The sequence below is a fragment of the Otolemur garnettii genome, unplaced genomic scaffold, assembly GCF_000181295.1.
Source record: "Otolemur garnettii isolate 467f Iridium unplaced genomic scaffold, OtoGar3 scaffold00024, whole genome shotgun sequence".
Taxonomy (NCBI): Eukaryota; Metazoa; Chordata; class Mammalia; order Primates; family Galagidae; genus Otolemur; species Otolemur garnettii.
Window position 1 is genome coordinate 2,208,765 of NW_003852419.1, and position 9,560 is coordinate 2,218,324.

General features: G+C 38.1%; 1 protein-coding gene and 1 pseudogene across 1 annotated transcript in view; one reads left to right on the forward strand and one right to left on the reverse strand.

Annotated features, from left to right (window-relative positions):
• The window catches only part of DYNC2LI1 (dynein cytoplasmic 2 light intermediate chain 1), a 19,396-nt gene that overhangs the window by 7,474 nt on the left and 2,362 nt on the right, over positions 1-9,560 (forward strand). Inside the window, exons 3-5 of the mRNA XM_023512081.1 lie at positions 1,251-1,285; positions 2,831-2,900; positions 5,189-5,277. Coding sequence (XP_023367849.1) covers positions 1,251-1,285; positions 2,831-2,900; positions 5,189-5,277 — 194 coding nt within the window. The remainder of the gene's footprint in view (positions 1-1,250; positions 1,286-2,830; positions 2,901-5,188; positions 5,278-9,560) is intronic.
• LOC105886785 lies at positions 7,705-8,671 on the reverse strand (annotated as a pseudogene).

The following is a 9,560-nucleotide window of genomic DNA, read 5'->3' on the forward strand; positions in this document are numbered from 1 at the left end:
AACTAGAAACAATCACTTTTAACATAGTGATATTCCTCTGGATTTGTGTGTTTGACCTTCTTTATGTATATATGTGTGTATGTACATACACCTCAAGGAACAGGAAAAGATATTTTTTAGTTGAAAACAGGGTCATGCTAATCCATTGTGAATGTCTTACCATGTCAATAAATATACCCTACATTTTCTTTCCTCACAGCTGCATATTTTCTTCCATTACATAGATTACCATAATTAATTTAGCCAACCCCCCATTTAGGTTGCTTCTGGTTTTTCAGTTTAATATATACTGGCCAATTAACATCCTTCAATAATATACATTTTTATACTATTCCAATTATTTATCTCATAAAATAGTCATTTAATTTTATATTTCAGATATAATCTGGAGTAATCTATCATCTTTTGTGATAAAAACTATAGATTTTTTTAGTTCCAAAAAAAAAAAAAAACTATATAGTAAAATGCACTGTATTTTTGGCAATCCAAAGTTTTCCAAAATATTTTCCTTGGAGCCCAAGATTGCCTCCAGTGGAGCTTTCCCTGCTGTTCCTTTTTTAATCTGTTTTCTTGTAAGGGGGTCATTTGTTGAAAAAAGAACAGAAAAGGGAAGAAAAGATTTTACTATTTAAAACAAAATGAAACAAAACCATGATTTAAACCACTGAACTAGTCCCTGCCTGAGATGTGAGGCTAAGTTTCATGGTTAATGGCAGAGATGTGGCCAGATTCTGTATTTCCTGACTCCTAAGAGGCTTGGAATAAGTTTAGCCTATAGAATTAAAATAAAACATTCTAACCCAGTATCTGAATTGCTTACTTTGATTATATTTGCAATATGTCCTTTATTTATATGTTATCTTTTTTATTTCCACTTTGACAATTGGAATTAAAACATTTTAGAAGACACTAATCATCATCTTAACCAGTAATTAGCATTGATGAGTAGAAGAAAATTTAAGACAGCTGCCAAGTTGACCACTAAAGTGAGATATGATTTGCCAGTATTTGTCATCTGTGGGACTTTATAATTATAATAATAGCAGTGTAGTTACACTGTGATAGAAAGTTGACAGTTAACTTTTTCCACTTATCAAACTTAAGAACAATTCTAAAAGTTTCCAGTTTTTAGTTTCCAGGTAATTTATCATTCAGATGATTAAAAAGCTATTTTGGACCACATTTATGAACAATAATAAAATTACATATGGATGACATTAACACAGTATTCATTCTTTTTGAATTTCCAGGGAAAGACTACCATTATCCTAAGGTGTCTTGACAGGTAAGTATTATGTTAACCTTTAGACTGCATTTATGCCTATTCTAATTGTATAGGGCAAGTTAGATTCTAAAAGACACAGGGAGCGAGAACAATTTTGAAACCCAAACAAAATATTTAATTCTCAGTGCATCCTTAGTATAACGTGTAGGAACTCTCTTAAAGATAAAACTAACAATAAGCTGAAAAATTATGATCTGTGGGATTAATACCAAACTTCCTTTATTTGAGGGAGAAATGTTACATAATTACCCAGCCTATAGAAGCACTTAGCTTCTTTTTGGATATGCTACTCTGGTATCTAAATTGTTTTTATTCTCCCTAATCAATGATCACTTGAATATTAATTATAACCCTTAAGTTTCTCAGGAGTACATTTTTGAAGCCCACGCTGGTCTTCTAATTCTACATTTCACTATTTGCATAGTTTTATATAATTCCTAACTTTCTGTATTGTTGAAGCATACCATCAGCTAAAGATTTAGATTATTATTGGTAGAGGTTGCAGGAAGTTGATAATGAAAGTCTTCAATCAATTTTGGAAGATATTTCTCTGGTCCCTTCATTCTAATGCATATTTCTTATTTAACTTTGCCAAAAACCTAACAAGAAATGGAATTTGGTTGACTCAGCGCCTATGGCTCAACTGGCTAAGTATACCTGAGCTGGTGGGTTCGAATCCGGCCCGGACCCACCGAACAACAATGACGGCTGCAACCAAAAAATAGCTGGACGTTGTGGGGGGTGCCTGTAGTCCCAGCTACTTGGGAGGCTGAGGCAGGAGAATGGCTTGAGCCCAGGAGTAGGAGGTTGCTGTGAGTTGTGATGCCACGACACTCTATCCAGGGTGACAGCTTGAGGCTCTGTCTCCAAAACAAAAAAAAGAGATGGAATTTGGTCTAATGGTCACATTAAAGAAACATCATTTATTTGAGAAATACTATTAAAGAAAACAATAGAATCTTGGTTTTGTGTAATTCCTTTCACCAACAAAATTGTTACTTTGAAGAACTATCCACAGTAATCATTTGTTGATTTAAAAAACTTGTTGATGCAATTTATTTGTTTGCTAAATGATGCCCATGCTTGAGTGTAATTTAAGATTAGAGAACTGCATTAACATCTTGCATTGATCTCCCCATTAAATAAACTGACCATTAGGTTCCCAGCTCCCTGGGTCAAAGCTGAGCATCAACCCCATGCCATTGCTTCCCACGTGGCCTGGATGTGGGGAGCTTGTGCCTCAGTGTGACTGTCAGCACTGCCGCCCCTACTGCCTTCTTCCCTTGCTCTTACATTGCCTTTAGAGGAGGTACTGCATTTACAAGTGCCATTATTTACCTTTGCAGCTGCCACTAAAATCTACTAAAATAGTTTTTTGAAGGCATATCATTTTTATTATTTTACCTCAGTGCTACTATGCAAGGTAACTTCTAACTAATAAAGTTTTTAAGAGGAAGAAAAAATGATTCAGGTAAGATGATAGCATAAAAAACCAATACCACCCACAATGGTAATATGTGTGTACTATCTGTCTTTGTTGTACAGAGATGAGCCACCAAAACCAACCTTAGCTCTGGAATATACATATGGAAGAAGAGCAAAAGGACATAACACAGTAAGTGTCTCTTTAAGCAGGTGATGTTGCTATGCCTGGAGATGGGGAAGTAGTGATGCTGACTTTGGGTAGCATTTTCCATCTTATCTGCCTTCAATAAACATATCCAGTTGTGCACGTCATAGCTGTGTACTGTCAAATTCAAATGCAATTCAGCAGATAATGAAGACAATCCAAACTGTGAAAAAATATTTTAGCCTTCTCACTTGTTATATCTTAAAAAGCGGGAATAAGATTCCTTTTCAACTTTATTGTACAGTTTTTGAGAATGATGTTGTAAGGTACTTCCTGTCTTTCCTTAAATTTTTTAAAAATATGGATTTCACCTGTGAAATATTTATGAAAATATACTGTTTAAAATCTTAATTATTAGCATTTTCAAATACATCTTGACATTGGTAGTACTGAGACCACAGATCTTATTTGATAATAAGCCTATTTTCATTCATTTTGGTGTCTCTTCAGAGGAAGGTTTTAAGCTGTTGAGGATAAAGGGAGAATTTATAGTGTATATAAGCAGGGGGTGAATTCCTAAATAGAAGCTTTTTGGAGTTTTTACATGAAAAGAGGTGATTTCGTAAATAAAGTTTGATCTGTGGAAGAACAATCTAGAACATGGTGTCCTACTATTTCCTTGACAAAGACAAATTTTTATACATTGATCTAGTTCAAATGTTTGCTCATTAGACAAGGTATAAAGAGTTGAATCTGCCTGTTGTTGCTTCCTGGATTTGCCAATGAAATTTGGTTATTAAAACTGTGAAATTAAAAAGAAAAGAAAAAGCATATTTTGAGATGCAGGAGAACTTCATTTTGATGACTCACATGAATTTTGACATGACCTATAATCCTGGAAATACAACTATACTTTTCTTTGGTAACTATTAGCAGCTTTCTTAACTTTAACTATTGAAAAGAGCTTTAAAATCTTCCTTTCATCAAATTGTAAATTGAGGGAAATAGGAAAAATTATTTTTCCTATAACACTAATGATTTGATATCAACAGCAAAACAATTGTAAAGATTAAGAGAATTCATTGAAATGCAAAATAATTATATATTCATTAAAAATTTGCCTTAAGAGCAACCTGTCTCTTCTTCCAGGTTCATGGTAGCAAATATATAAAGACCCAGGTGATTCTTTTTCACCTATTTTTTCCTCTAAACTTTGTACTATCAAATAGGGTGTTTTCATATTCATTCTAAAAGCTTCATGTCTTTCTCAAAGTTACTATCTCCTAAGAATTCTAGATAGAAGCACTTTGTTCCTCACACAATTTTGGTGGCTTGAACAAGGATCAGCCTCAGGGCAGAAGCACAAATGCCATTAGCTAGCAGTTTGAGAAAGTTCTCATGGAATAGATTTCTGAACTTCTTGGCTGCCTAAACCTGTCAATCCCCTATTATTAATATTTTCAGAGTCCTTTAAAAAGAGAAACAGTTGTTCAGTCTCTTGTTCCTCCACATTCCAGTTGTTATTGCCCGTGGTAGCCTGTCATGTTCCCCATGAGATCAGACCCAAATTATCTGCTTGTACCTTTGCCGGGTAATCCTGATCCGCAGCCGGGACTGCGCCTGCTCATGCGCTTTCCTGTCCTCCTAAATCAGGATATTTTCCAATTCAACTGTTTTATCTATCTAAAATTGAAAATGTTTTCCAAAAAAAAATACCTAAGTGTTCAATTGGTTAAATTTTATTTAAAATTTGCATGAGTGTGTATACTACATTTGATATTTTAAAAATTGAGGCACTGTTTCTGTCTTCTCTTAAGGTATTACTAGAATTAGGGCATTTATGTACACATGTAGACAATATATCCATAATGCCTCATCTTTCTGCTTTGGAATAGGTTCTTTGGTACTTTTTTTTTCTTTGAGACAGAGTCTCAGTTTATCGCCTTCAGTAGAGTGCCCTGGTGTCACAGCTCACAGCAACCTCCACCTCCTGGGCTTAGGCAATTCTCCTGCCTCAGCCTCCCGAGTAGCTGGGACTACAGGTGCCCACTAGAACACCCAGCTATTTTTTTGTTGCAGTTTGGTCGGGGCCGGGTTTAAACGCGCCACCCTTAGTATATGGTGCTGGCGTCCTACTCACTGAGCTACAGGCACCACCCAGTTCTTTGGTACATTTTGACCTATGAGAGAGAAAGTAGAAATTTTTGACTGCCAAATTGATTGAGGACTGCCATATTTTATATCTATAATTATTACTGGCAGGTGCTAGGGATATGTAAGAAGTACTTAAAATTCAAAAAAAAATTTTAATATAAAATAACTTGTTTTTTCAGCCAAAAGATATTGCTCATTTTTGGGAATTGGGTGGAGGAACTTCTTTATTGGACTTGATCAGCATACCCATCACAAGTGATGCCTTACGGTAAGCTCCAAAAAGAATTTAAGTACACAGTAGGGTCAGCAGGAAGAATATGAGTAGGATTTTGTGAGTCAGAAATTTGGTGAGAAAGTTTTATGTTGCTGAAGGCTTCTGCCCACTTCCTTTGTAAGTTCTTAAATTGTAATGCTTTCAGAAAGGTTTGAAAAGGACGAAGATTCTGGCCTGTTCCCAAGTGAGATAGCTGGCATTCCCACTAGTAATATATTTTGCAAGCCTGCAAACAAACAAAAAGAATATGTCAAATAATATTTAGACAATAAATTCATTTGGCAAAAACGTATTTGAAAAGCTCAACTCTTTCTAGTAGCCATCTCAGTGTGAGTTAATTCAGCTCTGAGTTTTTTCTTCAGCTGGTATTAAAAGTCTGTCACTGAATTTAAGGTTAATTAGTATTGTTGAAAGTATATGCAAAGGAAAACTGTGTTGGAGGGGAGAGAAAGTCTCTCCATTTGCTGACCTTAAAGAAATAGAACCTACGGGGGAAACCTCAAAACCCATGAGTAGCATTTTCCTGACAATAACTCCCACATGGTGACTAGATGATAATGTGGAAAATTGTGACATTTCTCACAGTGTTTCTGGAAACTGATCTTAGCCAAGAAAAACAAACATTTTTAAATCTGAAATATCTTATCCTGGTCAGAGTTTAACACAAACCATTGCTGCTGCCTGGATCAAGAACAAAGGGCTTGGCAATTATTTGTTACATTTTGGCCATTAAGATCCTTGGAATGGGAAATTATTTCTTGTTGACAGGACAGTTGTTTTTCCAGAACTGGCTTGAAGCAGGTAATGCTGGCTTTGTCTAGTGATTTCTTTTTTCTATTCATTTTAGTGAAATATAATTTATTTCCTTCCTTCCTTCCTTCCCTCCTTCCCTCCTTCCTTTCTTTCTTTCTTTCCTTTCTCTTTCTCTCTCTTTATGTTTCTCTCTCCCTCTCCCTCTCTTTTCCCTTCCCTTCCCTTCTCTTTCCTTTCTTTTCCTTCTTTTTTTTCTGTTGCCCAGGCTGGAGTGCCATGGTATCAGCCTAGTTTAGAGCAACCTCAAACTCCTGGGTTCAAGTAATCCTCCCACCTCAGGCTCCTGAGTAGCTGTTTCTATTTTTAGTAGAGGTGGAGTTTCAGTCTTGCTCAGGCTGGTCTCAAACTCCTGAGTTCAGGGGATCCTCTCACCTCGGCTTCCCAGAATGCTAGGATTACAGGCCTGAGCCACTGTGCCTGGCCTAATTTACTTTCTTTTGCTTATTACAAAAGTGATAAGTACTCATATAGAAAACTAGGGAAAATTCAGAAAGAATTACTTTCTGAAAGAAAGTAAAAGCAACTAGAATCACATAAGAAATAACCACTGTTAATATGTTGAGTTATTTCTTTCAATCTTTTCAGTGTTTGTATGTATACTTTGTATAGACTTGAGATTTATAAATCTATACATTATATATACATCATATATATTATGTGTATAATATATATAATATATATGTGGGTATGTTTAAATTTGCTTTTTCACTTTTAAGCACCTTTTTCCTAGGATATAATTTTTTAGTAACATGAATTTTTTTTCATTTATCAGCCACAGTGATTTATTGAGTGCTTTGATAATAATACAAGTGTACATCAACTGATGCACAGTCAAAAGTGGCAGGTCCCTAAGAAATTTACACGCACTTTAAGGAAATCAAAATACATATTATTTTGTTCAATCCAACAGTCTTCTGCAAGGGGGACAGAAGGCTCGTGATAAACAGAGTCTCAGTAATACACAGTGATTCTGACTGAAGCTTTTATACAAAAACTTGTTCCCAGTAGCATGCACCCACCAATAAAGACTCCAGTACAAAGAACTAACCCCAGCACTACATTTAAGTAGAAACGATATATAACTCGGAATCTGTATTTTCCCAAAGATCACATAAAAGGAAAAAAAATCAAAATAAAACAAACAACCAAAACCAAAACCACACAGTAATATAAAGCTTTGTAAGAAAGCTCTTACTATTACAGATCCAACATTGTTTGCACTGAAAACAGAGTTCCCATCCACGATGAGGTGGGGGGAAAAAAATCCCAAATCTTTTAAGTTAGTAGAAACCAAAAAGGGAATACAATGAGAAAAGAGAGAGAGAGATGTGGGGAGAGGGAGGGGGGGAGGGAAAGGAGAGGGAGAGAGAGAGGTGGAGAGAGGGAGAGAGGAGGAAAGAGGAGGAGAGAGGGGGAGAGAGGGAGAGAAAGGAAGAGAGAGGGAAGAAGCAGTGGGAAGGAGGGATGGATGACATGCCTTCACAAAATGGTTCCAAATTTAATAAAAATAGGATAATAAGAACCAATGTCTGGAGGAGTGGGCAGGGCTACTGATGCACTTGGTGAATGTGCTTGCACACGGCCAGTACGGGCACAGGCAGCAGGCCCCTATGTGGCGTACTGCTTGGTCCACTGCCTGGCCATCTGGTCATGTTCTGCTCTGTTGGTCATGTACTGTGTGGCAATGCTGCCCACCAAAGGGTCAGCATGGTTGCAATCTGTAAGGGAGCAGATAGAGAGGAGAACCTTAGAAATGGTTAGGGCTGGACTTCAGTTGTCATTTAGGATGTCTAGATAGATCATGCCTTGGCTGTTAATATTACAGTGATGGATTCTTGTTTGGAAGGTAACCTTAGGGGGCTTAAATGGATAGTCTGGTGAAAAGGTAATGTCAAGAAAGAACACCCCTCCTTCACAGACAGATCCTGGGGGGTCTCAATATAGTTGACCTCCATTCATAAATGTCGTTTCCTTTGGGTCCAGCACTACAGTTGGGAGGAGGATCCGGTGTAATTTCTGCAAGTTCCTTCTGAATCCTTTCAGCACTAGTTGACAATTTAGCAGCAGTTTTGCTGGATAGTTTTCCCTCCTTTTTCTTGGGCTGAACTTGCTCTCTTTCTGGTTCTTGCTGAACACTTTCACGTTGGTCTCCATGGGAACTTCTTCCACTAGTGCTCGGACTGTCATCAACTCTTTGTGCCTCAGTGGACACTTTAGATCCCTCAGTACTTCTGCTGCCACTGCCCCCGGCTGTTCCAGCTCTGGCTCTGGAGGCTGCTGCCCATAGCTGTCACTGTGGTTGCCCCTGGTGAAACCACCACCTCCAGCAGCAGTTGCCGCCCAGCCATCAGAAACATGAAATTTTATAGTATATAGTTTTTTATTTGTTTCTCTTTATTGGAGACAAAGAAGCAAAGCTTCCTAGGAATTAGGATAGTTTACAGTGGTGTGTGAGCTGCCAGTTAGGCTGGCCAGATGTTGAAAGGGTAAAAATGCAGAGGCCAACTCATACCTGGGTTGAGGAGGTGAATTGCCTCCTCTTCTCCCTGGACTTAAATTACCTCACTCTCCTCATCTAGGCCCAAGAGGGTTTCAGCAAAAGCCGAATCTTTCCAACACTTCTTTAATACCTGGGGTCCTGGTGTTCCCTTCCCAGGAGTACTAGGACAGCTGGTGTCTGCTTTACAAAAAAGGAATTGTCGGGGTTATAATGAACAGAGGGAAACAGCCAGAGACTGGATCCAAAGTAGGTTGCCGAGTGCTTAAAGAATTCACAGAAAACATTTCACCTTATCACCTTCGGTAGAGTGCTGTGATGTCATAGCCCACAGCAACCTCCAACTGCTGGGCTGAGGCAAGAGAATTGCCTCACAGCTGTTGCTCACAGCTCACAGCAACCTCCAACTCCTGGGCTTATGCGATTTTCTTGCCTCAACCTCCCAAGTAGCTGGGACTACAGGCGCCGGCCACATGACACCTGGCTATTTTTTTGTTGCAGGTTAGCCAGGGCTGGGTTCAAACCCACCACCCTGAGTAATCTGAGTGTTTTTTGACTAGGATTAATTTGACACATAATTTCCTTGTGTTGTACAAAGCCTCCCAGTATTATTGCCAAATGCTATTAGATACTGTTTATCTTTGAAGTAACTATTTCTTGAATTATAGATACATTGAACCTTTCCATAGACTTTAGATACTTTGTAATAGAGTATTTTCTGTGACCTGATTCCCTGTTTTAAGGGTTTATTTAAAAAACAATTTTTGGCTCGGTGCCTGTGGCTCAAGTGGCTAAGGTGCAAGCCACATACACCTAAGGTGGCGGGTTCGAATCCAGCCTGGGCCCGCCAAACAACAATGACGGCTGCAACCCAAAAATTGGGCATTGTGGTGGGCACCTGTGGTCCCAGCTACTTGGGAGGCGGAGACAGAAGACTCACTTGAGCCCAGGAGTTGGAGGTTGCTGT